The sequence below is a fragment of the Ranitomeya variabilis genome, chromosome 2 (assembly GCF_051348905.1).
Source record: "Ranitomeya variabilis isolate aRanVar5 chromosome 2, aRanVar5.hap1, whole genome shotgun sequence".
NCBI classification, from domain to species: Eukaryota; Metazoa; Chordata; class Amphibia; order Anura; family Dendrobatidae; genus Ranitomeya; species Ranitomeya variabilis.
In genome coordinates this window covers 856,605,839-856,629,559 of record NC_135233.1, presented here as the reverse complement: position 1 = coordinate 856,629,559, position 23,721 = coordinate 856,605,839, and the positions used below count along the sequence as shown (strand labels likewise).

The window sequence follows — 23,721 nt, the reverse complement described above, 5'->3', positions numbered from 1 at the left end:
ATTACGTCACGGCTTGCTGTGATTGGTCGCGTCGCGGCCACATGGGCGGCACGCGACCAATCAGAAGCCGTGACGTCGCGGGAGGCAGGAAACGCGCGCATTTTAAGCAAACAACGCTGCCGGTTCCCTCGGTGAGGTCCAGGCTGCGTCGGAGAGGTGAGTATAGCAATATTTTTTATTTTAATTCTTTATTTTACACATTAATGTTGTATTTTACACATTAATGTTGTTTCGATACCGATACCCGATACCACAAAAGTATCGGATCTCGGTATCGGAATTCCGATACCCGCAAGTATCGGCCGATACCCGATACTTGCGGTATCGGAATGCTCAACACTATTTGAGAGTGCTATGTCACATAGGCAGAATCTCTGAGCTGCCAGAACAGCAGAAACCCTCTATAAGTGACCCCATTTTACTAAATACATCTCTCAATTAATTCATCTAGGGGTGGAGAGGGCATGGTGACACCACATGTGCCTCACAGAATATTATACTATTGGGTGGTGAAGAAAGAATAATTAACCCTTTCACGACATGCGCCGTACTATTACTGCGCATGTCGTGTCTCCCCCGCCGGAGCCCACATCAAAGTCGCGACATGTCAGCTGTTTTGTACAGCTGACATGTGCGCGCAATAGCGTCAGGTGAAATCGCTATTCACCCGCCCCTATTAACCTGTTAAATGCCGCTGTCAAACGCAGACAGCGGCATTTAACCGGCGCTTACGGCCGGGCGGCCGAAAATGACATCATCTCCGTCCCCTGTCACATGATCGGGGGTCGGCGATGCATCAGGATGGTAACCATAGAGGTCCTTGAGACCTCTATGGTTACTAATGCCGGCCTGCTGTGAGCGCCCCCTGTGGTCGACGCTCACAGCACACCTGCATTTCTGCTACATAGCAGCAAACATCAGATCGCTGCTATGTAGCAGAGCCGATCGAGTGGTGCCAGCTTCTAGCCTCCCATGGAGGCTATTGAAGCATGGTAAAAGTAAAAAAAATGTTTTTAAAAATATGAAAAAAATAAAAAAAATATGAAAGTTTAAATCACCCTCCTTTCGCCCCATCCAAAATAAAACAATAAAAAAAAATCAAATCTACACATATTTGGTATCGCCGCGTTCAGAATCGCCCGATCTATCAATAAAAAAAAGCATTAACCTGATCGCTAAACAGCGTAGCAAGAAAAAAATAGAAACGCCAGAATTACGTTTTTTGGTCGCCGCGACATTGCATTAAAATGCAATAACGGGCGATCAAAAGAACGTATCTGCACAAATGTGGTATCATTAAAAATGTCAGTTCGGCATGCAAAAAATAAGCCCTCACACGACCCCAGATCACGAAAAATGGAGACACTATGGGTATCAGAAAATGGCCCTTTTTTTTTTTTTTTTTTTTTTTTTTTTTTTTTTTAAGCAAAGTTTTGAATTTTTTTTCACTACTTAGATAAAAAATAACCTAGACATATTTGGTGTCTGTGAACTCGTAATGACCTGGAGAATCATAATATCAGGTCAGTTTTAACATTTAGTGAACCTAGCAAAAAAGCCAAACAAAAAACAAGTGTGGGATTGCTCTTTTTTTTGCAATTTCACCACACTTGGAATTTTTTCCCATTTTCTAGTACAAGACATGGTAAAACCAATGATGACTTTCAAAAGTACAACTCATCTCGCAAAAAACAAGCCCTCACATGGCCATATTGACGGAAAAATAAAAAAGTTATGGCTCTGGGAAGGAGGGGAGCGAAAAACGAAAACACAAAAACGAAAAAGGGTTGCGGCATGAAGGGGTTAAATTTTTGCCACTAAAATGTTTTTTAGCCCCAAGTTTTAATTTTTATAAGGGCTAATAGGAAAAAATTGACCTATTAGTTTTTTGTGCAATTTCTCCTGAGTGTGCCAGTACCTTACATGTAATCGGGAACTATTTTTGAGGCACAGTGGAAAGTTCAGATGGGAAAGAACCATATTGTAGTGCAGAATTTGCTGTTTTGGTTTGTGCGTGCAATGACCCACTGGAAGATGCCCTGAGGTGCCAGAACAGCAGAACCCCATAAGTGACCACATAAGAATAAGTGACCCCATTTTGGAAATTATACCCCTCTTGGAATTTATTTAATGGTATAGTGACAATTTTGTCTCCATAGGTGTTTTCCAGAAACAGGCAACAATAGATATTACTGAGTGAAAATTGCAAACTGCCATTGTGGTGCTTAGTACATTGTAGTGTGACACTGAGTCACTTCTCACAGAGAAGCTATTGGTCAGGATAATCGAAAAGTCCGAGGTCAATAGTCAGGAGTGTATGTCACAAACAGAGGAATGTTGTCTGTTAACAATCCGAGGTCAAAGTACCAGGAGGATAGGGAGGTGGAGCCGCATATTCATGACTGTAATGGGCGGCACTACGTGACCGCTCATATAGGAGAAGCTGCGGCACGGAGAGGACGCTAAAAGGGAGCCGGGTGAGTATTTTCTTTCCAGCAGTGGGGCGCACAGGGGGTGGGAGGGGGGTGGTGACAAAGTTCTTTATTACAACTGCAAAAAAAACCCAAAATACAATGATTTTTCATTTCTTCTCTCCAGCGAATGCTGCTGGAGAGAAGAAATGAATGGCGGCTTCAGCACCCAAAGCAGGGGACAGCGCTTACTGTAGCGCTGTCTCCTGCACGGTCCGTGTGGTACCCAGTCGGCACACAGGCGGCACACGGCTGCCTCACGTGTGCCACACTGATGTGCCACGTGAGCTCACGAACACACGGACACGGATAACTCCGGTACCGATTTTTCCAGTACCGGAATTATCTGGACGTGTGGGACAGGCCTTAAACAGAGAAGTAAGAGAATTTCCTGGGTCAAAGAACATCTTAGCTGGACAACTGAAGATTGGAAGAATGCAATCTGGAGCGATGAAACGAGAATATCAATTTTTGGAAGTGACAGAGTGCGTCATATTTGGAGAAGGCCAAAGTTAGACTGTCTTCCAGAGTGTGTGACAGCTACAATGACACATCCTGAGAGTGTTATGATATGGGGCTGTATGTCCTGGCATGGAATTCGGAGAATACAGGTTCTTGAGGGAACTGTAAATGCTTCAAAATATATTCATGAGGTCCTTGAACCAAAGCTCATCCCATCAATTCGTGACCTTGGGAAGAAACAGATCAAAATTATTTTTCAACAGGATGGAGCACCATGTCACACTGCAAGGCAATGTCTAAAATGGTTTGAAAGCAAACACATTTCTGTGCTTGCATGGCCAGGAAACAGTCCTGATCTGAATCTTATCAAAAATCTGTGGTCAAGATTAAAGTGATTCTAGTAAGCGACCGAGCAACAAACAGGCATTGATTGCAGCGGTTATCAGTTCCTGGTACCATGTTATAACCAAAGAACCTGAGAAGTCTTGTTGAATCAATGCCAAGGAAATGCAAAGCCGTTATCGTTGCTAAAGAATGCCCTACACGCTACTAAGGAAAGAACACATAGGGATAGCATCAAATTAACATATTAGGACGTGATATTTTGATTCGGCCATTCCGCTGTTCTTATAGAAGTAATGAGTTATTTTGTATTATGATAGTAACCTTTTTTCTATGTTGAGGTGTTCTAATCTACCTTAGACTACTTGTGGCATTATTGTTATAAACACTTTGTATGATTGCATGCTAAAAACTTAAAAAAAAAAAAAAATTTGAAGTGCATCCAAAATTTTGGTCACTAGTGTAGATGCAATTCTTAGTTTTGCTAATTATAGATTGTTTTAAGTCAGTTCCATGAAAAAAAGAAAAAAACACAAAAAAATCTTTAAAAAAAAACCTACTAGCTACTCCACCTCATCCTCCACTTTGACCTCTTCCTCCTGGTTCAAGATTAATATTTTTTTTATTTCTTCGCTGCTTATCATAGGGACAGGACACAGCTGTAGTGAGGGACAGTATTAGGTTTTGTGTCTGTGCAGTTTCCCAAAGACTTTCAATGTGCACTCTGCACCCGCGTCTGTGGTAGTATTGTACGTACACAAAAGTTTTTCTATTCTGAAACGGTCTGTGGGAGTCATGTGTGTGAAAATACATTTTTACACTCTTTTGCGCTTGTGTCTGTGATAGCACTGAGCGTAAAATCTAATTTTTCTTATCTGCTACCGTGTTTGTGAGCATACTTTGCCTAAAAACACTTAAAAACGTGGAGAGCATCAAATAAGGGACAAGGACATGGATGTTGAGTTCTTGTTTTTTGCCATCTTGTTGTGTTTATTCTTGTTTCAGATCGGTACCATCTGCTGGAAAAGAATGTTCACTCTTTTAACATACATCTTTTCCACAGTCCACAACATGCTACCTGGTTTCCATTAATTCCTTTAACGCTTCAAAATTTTCTGGCAACCTGTAACTAGTGAAGGGCGAACACTTGATGTTCAGATCCGGCGGGTTCGGCTGAACATCTAAAAAAAGTTTGGTTCGGGTACCCAAAAAATACCCCAACCTGAACCTGGACCCCATTCAGATGAATGTAAGGCCCGAACAGCTGTTGTTTGCCATGCTGCCATCTGCAAGACAGCGAAACAAACACAGGCTCGGATTATTGACGCCAGTTAGAGAGCCTTCTGATGATGTGAAACAACAGCTGTCACCGGCGGTAAAAAGTTTACTGATGGTCACAGGCATCTGCTGATGAGAGAGTACTACTCCCATCAGCCTGTGCCTTCTGTCACTTCTCAGTACCTCAGTTGGACTGTAGGCTTCAGAAGTTCAAGGAATGTCCGCTCTGAGTTTATGGCTGATGTTCTCTTGCTGCTGAACAACCTGTGTTCCTTGTGCCCTCAGACCTCCAATTACTGCTCTCTCTCCATCTAATCTCTTAAGGTACCTTCACACGAAACGACATTATAACGATATCGCTAGCAATCCGTGACGTTGCAGCGTCCTCGCTAGCGATATCGTTTCGTTTGACACGCAGCAGCGATCAGGATCCTGCTGTGATGTCGCTGGTCGCTGAATAAAGTCCAGAACTTTATTTGGTCGTCCGATCGCTGTGTATCGTTGTGTTTGAAAGCAAAAGCAACGATACCAGCGATATTTTACACTGGTAACCAGGGTAAACATCGGGTTACTAAGCGCAGGGCCGCGCTTAGTTACCCGATGTTTACCCTGGTTACTAGCGTAAAATGTAAAAAAAACAAACAGCACATACTCACATTGCGTCCCCTGCAGTCTGCTTCCTCCTCTGACTCAGCGCCGCAAAGTGAAAGTGAAAGCAGCACAGCGGTGACGTCACCGCTCTGCTCTCACTGTACGGCGCTCAGTCAGTCAGGAAGTGGACGCAGGGGGACGTGAATGTAAGTATGTGCTGTTTGTTTTTTTTAGATTTTACGCTGGTAACCAGGGTAAACATCGGGTTACTAAGCGCGGCCCTGCGCTTAGTTACCCGATGTTTACCCTGGTTACCAGGGGACCTCGGCATAGTTGATCGCTGGAGAGCGGTCTGTGTGACAGCTCTCCAGCGACCAAACAGCGACGCTGCAGCGATCGACATCGTTGTCGCTATCGCTGCAGCGTCGCTTCGTGTGAAGGTACCTTTACTCTCCCTGCACTAATTAAGAAGTGTTCATCTTGTTAACTGGCCCTGCCCGTCCAACACTGGAACTGTTGCTGAATACATTGACTGTTTCTATCCTAAACCTGTCTACTTCCTGAACTTATTGTGCCAACCACTGCACTATATCCAATCCTATCTTACAGCTAAATTTTAACCTGTGTCCTATGTACTAATCTTATGCTTTCCCTATATCTAATACATTTGTCAGAACCCTGCACCTTGGTGCCTATAAGGTTCTATGGAATATAACCATTTTTCTAATCAAGGGAGAAGCACATGACTATCTCAGTCACCCTTTTACATTATACATGAACAGAATTTCCACATTTTATGGAATAAATTTACACCACATTCTGGTAATATTAGATCAGTTTCCTAACACCGCATTGACATATTGTGCTTTTTAATGATGGAAATCAGATACCTGGCATAGATATATTATTTGGCTAGACTTAATATGCATGCAAAACCAGGGATGTGTGGCAGGTTATTTCCAGACAGTGAGGCAGGAAAAAATAGGAAAAAGCTTGGTAGACATTCACAAAGCACGTTAAAAATACAGAACATAACCACAATGTAATGACAAACGCTAGGATTTGCATTCTTCAGTTCAGTTTTTCCAGGACTGGAAATTATAAATGAATTCTCAGGAGAATAATGCTGTCCAAGTACTTCACAATGAGGGCTGGGCACCTGCCTGAACGAGCAGCAACGCTTCATTTATGGCCCAGGGAGTAATGTCGCTGTAATGATTTTTTGTTGCTTAGATATACAAACTGTAGAACAAGCACATGTCTAGGAGATGGATAGTTCAGATTAATACTTGATCTAAGACATCCTGGGGCAAAGCAAAGCTGCCAGTTTATGTGATATTAATTTAAGAAAGCAGAGGCCCAGCTTTTACATTTAATGGCTAGGTGGGATGTAAGCACAGATGTTATTTTTACCAAAAAAAAAATACATTTTTGGTAACATTGTAAACAAGATTTTACTTTATGGACATTACTATGTTCTGGAAACAAAGCAAATACACTAACAATACCATTCGCAACAGGAGGTAGAAGAGTTTCTCTCTTCAAGGACGAGTGAGCGGAGCCAGGACCATGTGAGCGAATGCAGGACAGATAATAATCTATTTAGGGATAATCTTTTTAGGGAGCTGAAACTCAATGTTGCCCAGGGATAGCCCTGAAACCTGAAAGCTCTGGAGAAGATCTGTATGGAGGAGGGGCCAAAATCCCTGCCACAGTGTGTGCAAACTTGGTCAACAACAACAGGAAACGTCTGACCAATTTAATTGCACACAAAGGTTTCTGTACCAAATGCTAAGCTCTCTTTTCCCATCGTATCAAATACTTATTTTATGAAATAAAATGCTATTTCCCCCACTGTATATACTATATTTCAACATGGACATATTTTCCACTGTATTACATAGCCATTAATATAGGCATATACCAAGAGTGATCCAACCCAGCCAGTAATATGCGGCAGATTAAGCTCATCTACTTACTAGAGAACATCGGGGAGAGCATATGGTTAGTACCCAGCATCACTTTTTAAAAGTTGCCCAAATGCACTCAGGGTGCTCTACAGGTGCTTTTGAACAGGGCATTTAGGCCCCATATAGACGTTGCAATGGAGGACACACCTCCTCAAATATCTTGGTCCATTGGACCAAACGTGTCTCAGCCGGTTGTGACATTACCATAATCCATCACATGTTGTGCTTACAGCCCTACATACAATATCATGGCCCTTACAAACATATAATGAACCCCATAATCCCCTACACCCACACAGTATAATGACCTGCACACATACAGCATCATGGTCCCTAGAGTCCCCCATACACAGTATAATGGCCCACACACACCGTATCATGGACTCAATGCCCACCCTCCTCCACACACTCACACACACACATAGTATGATGCCCTCACAGCTCCCTACACACAGCATCATGGCCTCCACAACCCTACACATACAGCACCATCGCAGACACAACATAAGGACCCCCACAGTTTCACCCCACTACCATAATAAAAAATAAAAAACTACTTACCTAGCCTTGTTGTCACGGTGCAGATTGGGGCCCTGCACAGATCTGTGAGATCATCGTGCCTACTACACTGAGACTTAGATGGTTCTTTGCACGATGATTTTGGTTCTTTGCACGTTATCATACTGTATTTTGGTACAGATTCTAAAGCTTGTGTTTCATTTTTTTATTTAAACTTTGATTACAACACATATTTGATTGGAAATCAACTCATTATGAGTATGACACATCAGTCTGTTGGTTGCTATTTGCTTGCAGCAATAAAAAATAAATGCTGCAAAAAACAACCCGCTAGCATGGATGAGCCCTGAACCAATTCCTTTAAAGCACAAAAATAGATAAATCTACTGTGCATGGACAGAGTATTGGTGCCTTGTAAAGCTCTAAAATCACTTTTTGCTTTGCTTTGCTGACATCTGGTGGGAAATGTGTAGAATGTCATCTAAAATATTGAACATATTTTATCCATTATAAGTAAAAGTGCTCTATTAGGATTAATTGGTATTAACGAGGTTGTCCAAGCGTACAATATATGACCCATTCTTAATCTAATATTGATTACCTATTCTAAGGATAGATCATTAATATAATATTCCCGGGAAATCCCTTTAACCCATTCATCCCAAAGCCTGTCTTCACCTTCCTGACCAGGCCATATTTTACAATTCTGCCCAGTGTCACTATGTGAGGTAATAACAATGGAACAATTAGACATTTCCCAGTGATTCTGAGGCTGATTTTTCTTAACGCATTTGTTGTACAATTTGTCCTAAGTGCGCTGATGCCCTATATGTGATGGAAGCGTACTGTTTGGGTGTACAGCAGGGCTCGGAGGGGAAGGAGACACACTTGACTTTTGGAGTACAAAATTGGCTGGAATATATATCGCGGACACCATGTCACGTTTGCAGAGCCCCTGATGTGCCTAAACAGTGCAAATCCCCTGACAGTGATGCCATTTTGGAAACTACACCCCTCATGGAATATAATTAGGGGTGCAGCTCCTTATGTTCACATAAACATCCAGTTCTTCTTGTAATGTCCCCATAGCCAGCCCCTCTTGTAATGTCCCCATAGCCATCTCCTTATGTCCACATAGCCAGTCCCTTAAGGACTATCCCCACAGCCATCTCCTTATGTCCACATAGCCAGCCCCTCTTGTAATGTCCCCATAGCCATCTCCTTATGTCCACATAGCCAGTCCCTTTTGGACTGTCCCCACAGCCATCTCCTTATGTCCACATAGCCAGCCCCTCTTGTAATGTCCCCATAGCCATCTCCTTATGTCCACATAGCCAGCCCCTCTTGTAATGTCCCCATAGCCATCTCCTTATGTCCACATAGCCAGCCCCACTTGTATTGTCCCCACAGCCATCTCCTTATGTCCAGATAGCCAGCCCCTCTTGGAATGTGCCCACAGGCCGTAGGTATAACAGCCTTCATTCATTATGAACATAATAGAATAAAAATAAAAGCTACAAGTTGATGAATTAACATCTATTAACTAATCAAAATCAATGTGGAAACCGTGGAAACCCACCCTAAAGGTAATGCTACACAGTGACATGTGTTGCCAATAACACTTCTCTGAAAAACATTGAGATGGATAGCATTGGTGAAAACTATTATCCCAAAGATATGCCATAAAAAAGGGGTAGGGAACCATTTTTTTTTGCCAAGGGCCATTTGGATATTTATACCATCACTTGGGGGCCGTATAAAATTATACCCTGCTATATTTGGTCAAACAGTTAATTCACCCACCCCTGATGTGATGGCTGAAACTGCTTCACTTTGATGCGGCTATGATATTAGGTGGTATGGATGATGTTGTTACTCTGGTTTGGAGTGCAGGCGACTCTTTGTGATGAGAAGTTTTGTAAAGAACTCACATCAGTAATTTGTACCAAACACGGATGTATAATACGCTGCAGGTCTACTCAGAGTGGGAAATCCATCACTGCTCATGTTAGATTCATAGTACTCAAAAAGTGGAAGATCTGCAGGATACATACCATAGAAAACACTGAGACTGCTGTATATACATCACACAGAAACTGCTGTATGTATATCACATAGAAGGATATATATCTTGGTACCGTGTTAGCCAGTAGATAGAAAAATGTTTAGAATTGAGAGTCCTCAGTGGTTGATACCTTTTAATGGCTAACTGAAAAGATGGTAACAAATTGCAAGCTTTTGAGACTACTCAGGTCTCATCATCAGGCACAGACTAATACAAGTTCTGAAGAATCACATATTTAAGCACAACATAGCACAGAAAAAAAAAAAACATGGATAAGACAGGTGGCATGAAGCAGAATTGTGATGAGTGCCACCTGTCTTATCCATGTTTTTTTTTTTCTGTGCTATGTTGTGCTTAAATATGTGATTCTTCAGAATTTGTATTATTCTATGGATAAGACAGGTGGAACTCATCACAATTCTGCTTCATGCCACCTGTCTTATCCATGTTTTTTTTTTTTCTGTGCTATGTTGTGCTTAAATATGTGATTCTTCAGAATTTGTATTAGTCTATGCCTGATGAAGAGACCTGTGTAGTCTCGAAAGCTTGCAATTTGTTACCATCTTTTTAGTTAGCCATTAAAAGGTATCAACCACTGAGGACTCTCAATTCTAAACATTTTTCCATCACATAGAAGACACCGAGACTGCAGTTTATACATCACATAGCATACACCGAGACTGCTGTATATACATTACAGGAGACATGGAGCTGCAGTATATATATCACAGTAGACATGGGGTTGGGGCATAGACATCACAGGAGACATGGGACTGTGGTATAGAAATCACAGGAAACATGGAACTGCGGTGTATACATTAAAGGAGACATAATGCTGGGGCATAGGCATCACAGGAAATATGGAACTGCGGCATACACATCACAGGAGACATGGAACTGTGGTATACACATCACACGAGACATGAAGCTGAAGTATATACATCACAGTAGACATGGGTCTGGGTCATAGACATGAAAGGAGAGATGGAGCTGCGGTATAGACATCACAGGAGACAGGGCTGGGGCATAGGCATCACAGGAGACATGAGACTGCAGTATAGACATCACAGGAGACATTTTGGGGCTGCAGGTCTATGGTTCCCCACCCTGGCCATAAAAATACAAGATGGTAATGTCCCTTTAAGGGTGATCTAAGATATGGTGGATTTAATGTGGATTTGAAGAGCAGATTCCCCAAAATAAATTTGCTGCATAGTATGATACGGTACATTTGGATGGGGTCATATTCCGGCATTAAAGAAATATGTGTAAAAGAAGCTTAAATCTACTGTATCTTCCTTTGATATATAAGATAGCTTTTTACCCATGCATGTATCCTGGGGATCAGAGTACAATAAAAATTGAGGTGATGGTGCTAAAGGACATTTTTGAACAGGGCACCATTCATCTCAATTCTGACCCTAATCCCAATACACAATAAATGGTTGGCTGTTGTGAATTAGACTTTTTTGGCTCCCTCTAGTGGTTACTAGTTATATGACTCTGGGATTTCCTTCCCTCTGTCTGCACCCAGCTGGGTCGTTACTTCAGGGGTGTTGCTATATAAACCTCCTGGAACCTTAGTCCAGTGCCTGGCATCGGTGTTATCAGACACATTCTGTTTGCTCCTGTTTGCTGGGTCTGGTTCGTGTTAAAATTAGCTAAGTCTTGCTTCTTTGTTTTTTGGGTTATTTGTTTGCTATCATTTTTGTCCAGCTTGTACTAAATGTGATTCCTGACCTTGCTGGAAGCTCTAGGGGGCTGGTGTTCTCCCCCCGGGCCGTTAGACGGTTCGGGGGTTCTTGAATTTCCAGTGTGGATATTTTTGATAGGATTTTTTGCTGACCATATAAGTTATCTTTCTATATTCTGCTATTAGCTAGTGTGCCTCTCTTTGCTAAATTCCTAGCTCATTCTTATGTTTGTCTTTTCCTCTTACCTCACCGTTATTATTTGTGGGGGGCTTCTATTCAACTTTTTGGGGTATTTCCTCTGGAGGCAAGAAAGGTCTTTCTTTTCCCTTCTAGGGGTAGTCAGCTCTCCAGCTGGCGCGAGACGTCTAGGATCAACGTAGGAACGTTCCCCGGCTGCTGGTATTTGTGGTGCTAGGATTAGTTATATGGTCAGCCCAGTTACCACTGCCCTATGAGCTGGTTTTCTGTATTTACTGACTTAGCATTATTCCTGAGACCCTCTGCCATTGGGGTCATAACAGTATGCCAGGACCAATATTGAATGTTTAAAGCATTGCAGAAGTGGGATAATAAGAAAGGAAATTCTGAGTTTTTTTTTTCCTTCCTTCTCTTCCTCCCCTTTACCATTGAGTGGCGTGTGCTTGCTGCAGACATGAATGTGCAGACCTTGATTACAAGTGTTGACCAGCTGGCAGCTCGTGTGCAGGGTATACAAGATTTTGTTACCAGTAGTCCTATGTCTGAACCTAAAATACCTATTCCGGAATTGTTTTCTGGAGATCGATTTAGGTTTAGGAATTTCAAGAATAATTGTAAATTGTTTCTTTCTCTGAGACCCCGTTCATCTGGAGATTCTGCTCAGCAAGTTAAAATTGTTATTTCTTTTTTACGGGGCGACCCTCAGGATTGGGCTTTCTCGCTAGCGCCAGGAGATCCGGCATTGGCGAATATTGATGCGTTTTTTCTGGCACTCGGATTGCTTTACGAGGAACCCAATCTTGAAATTCAGGCAGAAAAAGCCTTGCTGGCTATTTCTCAGGGTCAGGATGAAGCTGAAGTGTATTGCCAAAAATTTCGGAAATGGTCCGTGCTTACTCAGTGGAATGAGTGTGCTCTGGCCGCAAATTTCAGAAATGGCCTTTCTGAAGCCATTAAGAATGTGATGGTGGGTTTCCCCATTCCTACAAGTCTGAATGATTCTATGGCGCTTGCTATTCAAATTGACCGGCGTTTGCGGGAGCGCAAAACCGCTAATCCTCTGGTGGTGTTGTCTGAACAAACACCTGATTTAATGCAATGTGATAGAATTCAGACTAGAAATGAACGGAAAAATCATAGACGTCAGAATGGGTTGTGTTTTTACTGTGGTGATTCTACACATGTTATATCAGCATGCTCTAAACGCCTAACAAGGGTTGTTAGTCCTGTCGCCATTGGTAATTTGCAACCTAAATTTATTTTGTCTGTGACTTTAATTTGCTCTTTGTCTTCTTACCCTGTTATGGCGTTTGTGGATTCAGGTGCCGCCCTGAGTCTTATGGATCTGTCATTTGCCAAGCGCTGTGGTTTTGTTCTTGAACCGTTAGTAAATCCTATTCCTCTTAGAGGTATTGATGCTACGCCATTGGCGGAAAATAAACCGCAGTTTTGGACGCAGGTGACCATGTGCATGACTCCTGAACATCGGGAGGTGATTCGTTTTCTTGTTCTGCATAAAATGCATGATTTGGTCGTTTTGGGTCTGCCATGGTTACAGACCCACAATCCAGTCCTGGATTGGAAGGCAATGTCTGTGTCAAGTTGGGGCTGTCAGGGAATTCATGCTGATTCCCCGCCGGTGTCTATTGCTTCCTCTACTCCTTCGGAAGTTCCTGAGTATTTGTCTGATTATCAGGATGTATTCAGTGAGTCCAGATCCAGTGCTCTGCCTCCTCATAGGGACTGTGACTGCGCCATAGATTTGATTCCAGGTAGTAAATTTCCTAAGGGAAGATTATTTAATCTGTCAGTACCTGAGCATGCCGCAATGCGTTCATATATCAAGGCGTCTCTGGAGAAGGGGCATATCCGTCCATCCTCTTCCCCTCTTGGTGCGGGATTCTTTTTTGTGGCTAAGAAGGACGGATCTTTGAGACCTTGTATTGACTATCGGCTACTGAATAAAATCACTGTAAAATTTCAGTATCCTTTGCCTCTCTTGTCGGACTTGTTTGCCCGGATTAAGGGTGCCAAGTGGTTCACCAAGATAGATCTTCGTGGTGCATACAACCTTGTGCGCATTAAGCAAGGTGATGAATGGAAGACTGCATTTAATACGCCCGAAGGTCATTTTGAGTTCTTGGTGATGCCTTTTGGGCTTTCTAATGCTCCCTCAGTATTTCAGTCCTTTATGCATGATATTTTCCGGAAGTATCTGGATAAATTTATGATTGTTTATCTGGACGATATTCTGGTTTTCTCTGAAGATTGGGACTCACATGTGGAGCAGGTCAGGATGGTGTTTCAGGTTTTGCGTGAGAATGCCTTGTTTGTTAAAGGCTCAAAGTGTCTCTTTGGAGTACAGAAAGTTCCCTTTTTGGGGTTTATTTTTTCCCCTTCTGCTGTGGAGATGGACCCAGTCAAGGTCCGAGCTATTCATGAGTGGACTCAACCCACGTCAGTTAAGAGTCTTCAGAAGTTCTTGGGTTTTGCTAACTTCTACCGTCGTTTTATCGCTAATTTTTCTAGCGTTGTTAAACCTTTGACGGATATGACCAAGAAAGGTTCTGATGTTGCTAACTGGGCTCCTGCAGCCGTGGAGGCGTTCCAGGAGTTGAAGCGCCGGTTTACTTCGGCGCCTGTTTTGTGCCAGCCTGATGTCTCACTTCCCTTTCAGGTCGAGGTGGATGCTTCTGAGATTGGGGCAGGGGCCGTTTTGTCACAGAGAGGCCCTGGTTGCTCGGTAATGAGACCATGTGCTTTCTTCTCTAGGAAGTTTTCGCCTGCTGAGCGGAATTATGATGTGGGCAATCGGGAATTACTGGCCATGAAGTGGGCATTTGAGGAGTGGCGTCATTGGCTCGAGGGTGCTAAGCATCGTGTGGTGGTCTTGACTGATCACAAAAATTTGATGTATCTCGAGTCTGCTAAACGCTTGAATCCTAGACAGGCCCGCTGGTCATTGTTTTTCTCCCGTTTTGACTTTGTGGTCTCGTATTTACCAGGTTCAAAGAATGTGAAAGCTGATGCTCTTTCAAGGAGCTTTGTGCCTGACTCTCCTGGAGTCACAGAACCTGTTGGTATTCTTAAAGAAGGAGTTATTTTGTCACCCATTTCTCCTGATTTGCGACGTGTGTTGCAGAGATTTCAAGCTGGTAGACCTGACTCTTGTCCACCTGACAGACTGTTTGTTCCTGATAAGTGGACCAGCAGAGTCATTTCCGAGGTTCATTCCTCGGTGTTGGCAGGTCATCCGGGAATTTTTGGCACCAGAGATCTGGTGGCTAGGTCATTTTGGTGGCCTTCCTTGTCACGGGATGTACGGTCATTTGTGCAGTCCTGTGGGACTTGTGCTCGAGCTAAGCCTTGCTGTTCCCGTGCCAGCGGGTTGCTCTTGCCCTTGCCTGTCCCGAAGAGGCCTTGGACACATATTTCCATGGATTTCATTTCTGATCTCCCGGTGTCTCGGGGTATGTCTGTCATCTGGGTGGTATGTGATCGCTTTTCAAAAATGGTCCATTTGGTGCCTTTGCCTAAGCTGCCTTCCTCTTCCGATCTGGTTCCTGTGTTCCTTCAGAATGTGGTTCGTTTACACGGCATTCCTGAGAATATTGTGTCTGACAGAGGATCCCAGTTTGTTTCCAGGTGCTGGCGATCCTTTTGTGCTAGGATGGGCATTGATTTATCGTTCTCGTCTGCCTTTCATCCTCAGACTAATGGACAAACTGAGCGAACTAATCAGACTCTGGAAGCTTACTTGAGGTGTTTTGTTTCGGCAGATCAGGATGATTGGGTGACCTTCTTGCCGTTGGCTGAGTTTGCCCTAAATAATCGGGCTAGTTCCGCTACTTTGGTTTCGCCATTTTTCTGCAACTCTGGTTTCCATCCTCGTTTTTCCTCGGGACATGTGGAGCCTTCTGACTGTCCTGGAGTAGATTCTGTGGTGGATAGGTTGCAGCAGATCTGGAATCATGTGGTGGACAACTTGAAGTTGTCACAGGAGAAGGCTCAGCGTTTTGCCAACCGCCGCCGCGGTGTGGGTCCCCGACTTCGTGTTGGGGATTTGGTGTGGCTGTCTTCTCGATTTGTTCCTTTGAAGGTCTCCTCTCCTAAATTTAAGCCTCGCTTCATCGGTCCTTACAAGATATTGGAAATCCTTAATCCTGTGTCCTTTCGCTTGGATCTTCCGGTTTCGTTTGCCATTCACAACGTGTTCCATAGGTCTTTGTTACGACGCTACGTTGTGCCTGTGGTTCCTTCTGCTGAGCCTCCTGCTCCGGTGTTGGTTGAGGGCGAGTTGGAGTACGTGGTGGAGAAGATCTTGGATTCTCGTCTCTCCAGGCGGAGGCTTCAGTATTTGGTCAAGTGGAAGGGTTATGGTCAGGAGGATAATTCCTGGGTGGTTGCCTCTGATGTGCATGCGGCCGATTTGGTTCGTGCCTTTCACGCTGCTCATCCTGATCGCCCTGGTGGTCTTGGTGAGGGTTCGGTGACCGCTCCTTAAGGGGGGGGGGGTACTGTTGTGAATTAGACTTTTTTGGCTCCCTCTAGTGGTTACTAGTTATATGACTCTGGGATTTCCTTCCCTCTGTCTGCACCCAGCTGGGTCGTTACTTCAGGGGTGTTGCTATATAAACCTCCTGGAACCTTAGTCCAGTGCCTGGCATCGGTGTTATCAGACACATTCTGTTTGCTCCTGTTAGCTGGTCCTGGTTCGTGTTAAATTTAGCTAAGTCTTGCTTCTTTGTTTTTTGGGTTATTTGTTTGCTATCATTTTTGTCCAGCTTGTACTTAATGTGATTCCTGACCTTGCTGGAAGCTCTAGGGGGCTGGTGTTCTCCCCCCGGGCCGTTAGACGGTTCGGGGGTTCTTGAATTTCCAGTGTGGATATTTTTGATAGGATTTTTTGCTGACCATATAAGTTATCTTTCTATATTCTGCTATTAGCTAGTGGGCCTCTCTTTGCTAAATTCCTAGCTCATTCTTATGTTTGTCTTTACCTCTTACCTCACCGTTATTATTTGTGGGGGGCTTCTATTCAACTTTTTGGGGTATTTCCTCTGGAGGCAAGAAAGGTCTTTCTTTTCCCTTCTAGGGGTAGTTAGCTCTCCGGCTGGCGCGAGACGTCTAGGATCAACGTAGGAACGTTCCCCGGCTGCTGGTATTTGTATTTGTAGTTATATGGTCAGCCCAGTTACCACTGCCCTATGAGCTGGTTTTCTGTATTTACTGACTTAGCATTATTCCTGAGACCCTCTGCCATTGGGGTCATAACAGTTGGCCACATGTACATTTTGAATTTATAATACGAGCAGTAACAATTTGTTGGAGGTATTTTGGAATACAATCCATCAGAAATGTATTATTGTTACACAGGTGCCACTTGTCATTACTCTGACTGGATGGTTCCGCCACTATCCTGGTCAGGTCAGGGTTAATTCTAGTCCGCCTTTCTTTGGTTCTGGGACGGCTATTTAATGTTTGTAGTTCCTGGGTTTGGTGTCGGTGATACTTCCTTATACTCGGTTTGTGGTTGCTCACCCAGGTTACTCGTCTGTAATCGTTGTGCCTGTGTGCTTTTGCTGTGTATGACCTGGTTTGTCCCCTGACTTTTGCCTCTGTATCCTGCTTTGTACTGCCCTGTCCTTCCTGGTTATCTGACCCCTTGGCTTGTCTCGGTTTACTCTCTGTCTTATCCCTAGGTACCATGCTCTCGTCTGGTTTTTCACACTCGGCTCTCCTTTGACTACGTTTACGTTCTGTGCTTTGTTATTAGCTGCCTTCCCTGGCCGCACACGTGGTGACTCCGCCCCCTGTTATCACGTGACTACTTTGTTCCATGTCCTGTACTCACTGCTTAGTCTCAGGTCCTTGCGCAATGCGTGCCTTGTTCCCCCACTCTGTGCACTCATTCCTGTGACCTCTAATAGCGGTTATTACACCACTACTAATCTGTTTAGTATTTTAAAACAACAAACAAAGTAAGTATGACATTAAATGGAACCTGTCAGATTTAACTGCTATAAGATGCGCTCCTGCGCAGGCATACTTGTCTGCCCTGTTGAGTGCAGAGTAAATTACTGCAGTGCACAGGTGCTGGGAAAGCTCAGAGAGGCCCAGTGCCTGCGAACTGCAGTACTTTACTCTGCCCTCAACAGGGCAGCAAAGTACGCCCCCTGGTCCAATGGGAGTCGCAGGTCCGGGTCAGCGCCTCCCAACTTCTTGCGACAATGCCCTCCTGCTTCTTCATCGCTCCCTGGTATCGCTCTCCAGCACAGGCGTACTTTGCTGCTCTGATGCTGGGGAGCGATGAACAAGCAGGAAGGCAGCGATCATAAGAAGATGGGAGGCGCCGGACCCGGACCTGAGACACCCATCGGACCGGACCGCCCCTGGGTGAGTATAATATAACTTCTTTTTCTTCACTTGCAGGTCGGACCAGGGGCTTATCTACAGCATTATAGAATGCTGTAGAAAAGCCCTGAAAGGCAGTGGCCGTATCTTATAGCGGCAAAATCTGCTGACAGGTTCCCTTTAATCGAGGGCTATAAAATGCAAGAAGCAAATGGAAAAATCAATGTCATTAATACTATTTTCAGAGTGGTAAATGTCTATATATCACAGCTGTGAGAAGAGGGAACCCCTTTAGGCACAAACTGGAATTTCGCTATTGTAATCAGAGAAATACACCTTTTAAGGATGATAACATGGACTTTCTCTTACTGCTCTTAGGTTAAAATATATTGCCACGTGGCGCAGGTACAGTATGGGAATGGTGAGACTAATAGGGTCATCAGATTATCGGTGTACAAAATAATATACTTAAGTTGTGACTTCGCAAATGTTCTGATCAATAGCTCAATGAGTATTTTAATCTTCAGCCATGTTCAGTAAATCTGTGCTTCTTTTGAAATTAAAAAATAAACAGCCTTGCAGAATGCCGTGTAGTAAAAGCATTGTCAATGTAGCCACCGTGTTCCTTTCTTTCCAGATTATTGATCTCTGTTAACAAACATGACAAATATACTATGCCTAGCCACACTGGTCATGACTATCAGGTTTTCATGTTCTTCTAGCTCTACGGCACTGTCACTCACTTTGACTAGAAAAGATGCACACTCATATGTGTCTTTAATACTTACAATACCGTTGGCAAAAATATGATCAGTTGGGGAATTGTAGCACCAATGCTGGCGTCACTGCGCCTCTCCCTCCCTCTTCCCGGCATGGACCCCAACATACTCAGTGCTCTGACCCCACGGCTGTGTGCCCATTCCCTGCTGTGGCTTCAATGTTATATTCTCTTGTATTACAATTGGATTTCCCTCCCTATACCTTACAGGTTTTTTCATAGTTTTTTCACTGTATAAAGGGTGTATACCCGAATGTAGGGGTGTGAACATACGTATGTGTCTATAATTTTTGTACATTATATATTTATATCTTCTCTTGCTATTATGTCACCTCTTTTCTTTTGCTTTTGTTTCAATGTGCTTTGAAACTGTTTTTAAAATCGTCTCAGCACTTGTATGTTTCCTAAAGCCATTTTGTATTACTACATAACCTTATTGGGTGTGCGCCGTTATTCCGTGCAGCTTTTTTCTCCAAGCTTCCAAATCTTGTGGATATGCCATAAAGGTATCAAATGGGAATGTCCCTTTTATAAGAAGTGCTTTTATGTTCCTCATCATGCTAGAGATGTGCTTTACTGCTTAGTAGACACTCAACTTGAAGTAAAAAGCTTTACCAGGGTCCAGCAATTTTGCTTGTGATGGTAAATATTGCATTTTGCGGTATAAAATCTTTAAAAGTAGCTTTTTAATTGTATACAGAGACAAACTGTGTGTAACATGCTACTTCTCTCTAGTGATGGCCAACTACTAGTGATGAGCGAATGTGTTATCCATACATGCTCTGGTGCTAACCGAGTGTCTTCGGCGTGCTCGAATAATATGTTTGAGTCCCTGCGGCTGCATGTCTCGCAGCTGTTAGACAGCAGCAACACACGCATGGATTGCTTGTTTGTTAGGCAATCCCTGCATTTGTTGCGGCTGTTGAACAGCCGCAAGACATGCAGCCGTGGGGACTCGAACATGTTATTCGAGCACGCCGAAGACACTCGGTTACAATATATGGATGACACGTTCGCTCATCACTAGCAGTCGGCTATCTCTAGAGAAAAGTAACATGGAGATATCAAAGACACTCGGTTAGCACCTGAGCATGCTCAGATAATGCCTTATCCAAGCACATTCACTCATTGCTTCCGACTATCACTACTGGGCTCTTATTTTATTTCTGTGGCTTCCCTGAATATTCAGTTGTTTTTTTGTCTCTTTTAAATCTGCCATACGGTTCCACAAATATGTTCTGTTTTACTTAGTTCTATTGTTACCAAGGGGGCTACTGCTCACAGGATAATAATGTGAAGCAGCCTTAAGACAAGCCCCCCAGAGTAAAGACCAAGAAATTATCCATATACTCATATCTCAGGAACTGTATTGTGGTTTTTTAAAAAAAAATTAACAAAATGACAAAAATAAGAGCAAAAACTGTTGATCGGATCGATTATCAGCACAGACATTAGTGTCACTATGGTTGTAAACTGTGCAGTGAGAAATGACTGAACTAGTAGCCATCCAAGTAATATTCAAGCATGTTGTTAATCCTCCTTTTAGTGTGTGGGCTACCACGGTTTTCGAGAACAATCCTTGCAAGGATTTCACGTGGAAGTACAGCAATGAAAGGAATCTCTCCCTGGATTGCCATGCTTTCCCGTGCCTCCGGTAACAGACCCTTCTGTGGTGGATCTCTGATTGGTAAGAACAACTGCACAAGAAGAAATGTAGAATGCCACAGTCTTCAGGTATTATAAAAAGTGAAAATTCCCTATAAGTGATATTCACACATGCATATTTCATTTACACAAATAAAGCGTGCTGAGGGAACATGCAAATGCACAGAACTAATTTTTAGTTGCAGAAAGTTCCGTAACGTGTCTCCTCCATACACAACACAATCCACTATACCAATACCAATAATACCACATACAAGGAGCAAATACCATCACACCATGGCCAGACTAAAATACTACCACCACACAGTGACCAAATAATACCACATACTGGTGATAAATACCGTCACACCATAACTAGTACACATATTACCATCACATAGTGACCAAATAATACCACATACAAGGGACAAATACAATCACACCATGACCAGACCACATATTACCACCACATAGTGACTGAATAGTACCACATACAGTGGTTAAATACCACCACACCATGACAAAATCACACAATACCACCACATAATGACCGAATACTACAATACTGATCATTAATAACAAAAAGCACAATACTGATAACACTAATATTACCACTGGTGACATTGTACAGAAGCTCTGTATATAGTTTCAGTGTACAGGTAATGCAATCATCACCAGTGACATTATATACAGGAACTCTGTAGATAGTATACAGTATATAGTGTACAGGTGATACAGTCACTCACCAGTGACATTATACACAAGAGCTTTGTCTTTGTATATAGAATATGGTGTCAGTGTACATGTAATGCAGTGATCACCAGTGACATTATACACAGGAGCACTGCATATAGTGTCAATGTACTGGTAACAGTGATCAACAGTGAAATTACAGTATATACAGAGCTCCTCTGTATATAGTGTGCGAGCAATACAGTGACCACCGGTGACATTATACACAGGAGCTCTGTACATAGTATACAGTGTATAATTTCAGTGTACAGGTAACACAGTGACTCATCAGTGATGTTGGCAGTTGAAGTCCTTCATCTTCACTTTTCTTTTTCATCCAGTGCAGACTTTCATCGCGTTTTCCAGCCAGAACTCGCCTCTGCAGAAAATAAGACACAGTTATCTATAGCTACTCACTTGCAGTGCATATTTCCCACTTTTTCTCTGACTTCTACACTACGTCAGATGAAGAAAACAAGCGACACAGTGCCACTCTGCACAGTAACAGGACCCACCTTTTGCTCCCCCATGGAAGGCAGTATCATCAAATGCAAATTAAATTAAAGCAGTATTAATATCCTCTGATTGGCCTCTACAGCAATTTTGTCCCCCGTTGCCACCATAAACCAATAATGTATGTTCCTCATTCTGACCCCAATACAGTAATTATGTCACCTCGAGTCTTTATTTAATAAGGTCGCAGATCCTGGGACCCTTTATTTAATGTCCTCATCCTAGGCCCCTATGTTGTCCCCATCCTGCACCCCTATGTGTCCACTATAAGAAGAAAATAAGCCCTCACCCAACTCAAGATCATGAAAAATGGAGACTCTACGGGTCTCGGAAAATGACGCATTTATTTATTTTTTTTAACAAACTTTGGAAATTTGTTTCACAACTTACATAAAAAAGAACCTAGACATGTTTGGTGTCTGTGAACTTGTAATGACTCGGAGAATCAAAATGGCAGGTCATTTTTAGCATTTAGTGAACATGGTTAAAAATAAATAAATAAATAAACAACCGTGGGATTGCACTTCACTTTTTTTGCAATTTCATCGCAATTGGAATTTTTTTCCCATTTCCAGTACACGATATATTAAAACCAATGGTGTTCAAAAGTACAACTTGTCCCACAAAAAATAAGACTTCACTTGGCCATTTTGACCAAAAAATAAAAAAAATGTAAGGCTCCGGGAAAAAGGGGAGCAAAAACCGAAAACGCAAAAACGTAAATGGCCCGGAGGTTAAAAAGTTAATAATGTCCCCATTCTGAGCACTTATGTCAGCTCCTATGTCCACTACCCTGCCTAATCACAGGGGGAAAAAATATTCATGTCACCTTCCTGCTCTCCCCTGGCATCCTCTTGCTGTTTCATGTTAGGCGTGGTCGTTAAAAAGGCCGCCGATTGCAATTGGGCACTCTGCTCTGTGACAGGCCACACTCTGACGTCACATAGCAGTAACATTGAATGGCTGTCAGCCTATCAAAGGCTGCAGGTGTCAGTCTGTGGCCTCTTATAGGCCAGAGGCGATGTAACATCAATACTATGTAAGGGCAAGCCGCCTGTCACAGAGCAGAGAGGCCTGTCACAGCTATAGCCAGCGTTTATCTTGATGTGTGCGTCTGTCATGTCGGACGCTGTTCAGACCAGGTCGTCTGACAGACAGCGGTAATTCCGCTTTTGTCCACTATGCGCTCATTGGCGTCGGTTAGATTTTATCTAGCTGGTCCGGGGTTAATTTACCTGGTGCTCGGATTGGAAGCTGGGCCATGCCCACTGCCTTTAAATAGTTCTCCTGAACATTGGGCGTCGCCGATTATAGCTTCTGTCTTGTGAGTGGTTATCTCGGTCTGGAGTGGTGAGCTAAGTAGTTGGAGTATCGTTGCTGGTGGTGTATTTCCCTTTGTCTTATTTTCTCCTTCCCATATTTGTATTTGTTTTGCCCTTTGCATTTATAGTGTATTCCTGAGTGACTGCGGCGTGGTGCTTATTTTTCCGTTATCCTTGTCTGTGCTAACTGTGGGTATTGGAGTGTGGTCTCTTCACTGGTGGGGGGTGGTGGTTTCAGCCTAGGGTTGAAACAGGAGATAGGGCGAGGGTGGAGGCCCAGACATGCACACCATCAGTGTAAACTCTGGGAGAGGGTCAGTCAGGGTTTCCCTAGTCTGAGGGAAATCGCAGGGGCCCGGGTTATTAGCTCTTTCCTACCTAGGTCTCCTGTGACAGCGTCGTCACCAGGGCCGTCTCCAGGTTTTTGTGGCCTCCGAGCGAAAGAGTCTGAGTGGGCCCCTTTAACACATACCAAGATCCATGATGCACAAATAAGACATATACAGTAGGTATAGTACAATGACAATGTTTTCACTTCTTACATTAAATGAGTTATATCTATTGTAAATTCTACAATAGCTCAGAAACCAGAAAATCCTCACAGCTCACAACCCACAGAGTGACTGCAAACTTATCTTTTTAGACCAGACAGTATAGACCTCCATACAGTATTATGGGCACCATATACTGTAGTCCTTCATACAGTATTATGGGCACCACAGAGTCCTTCATACAGTATTATGGGCACCACATAGTCCTCCATACAGTATTATGGGCACCACATAGTC

The 23,721-nt window shown here is 43.3% G+C and overlaps 1 protein-coding gene across 1 annotated transcript in view; it reads left to right on the top strand.

Annotated features, from left to right (window-relative positions):
- Positions 1-23,721, top strand: part of MASP1 (MBL associated serine protease 1) — a 258,790-nt gene that overhangs the window by 169,378 nt on the left and 65,691 nt on the right. Inside the window, exon 11 of the mRNA XM_077290264.1 lies at positions 20,269-20,409. Coding sequence (XP_077146379.1) covers positions 20,269-20,409 — 141 coding nt within the window. The remainder of the gene's footprint in view (positions 1-20,268; positions 20,410-23,721) is intronic.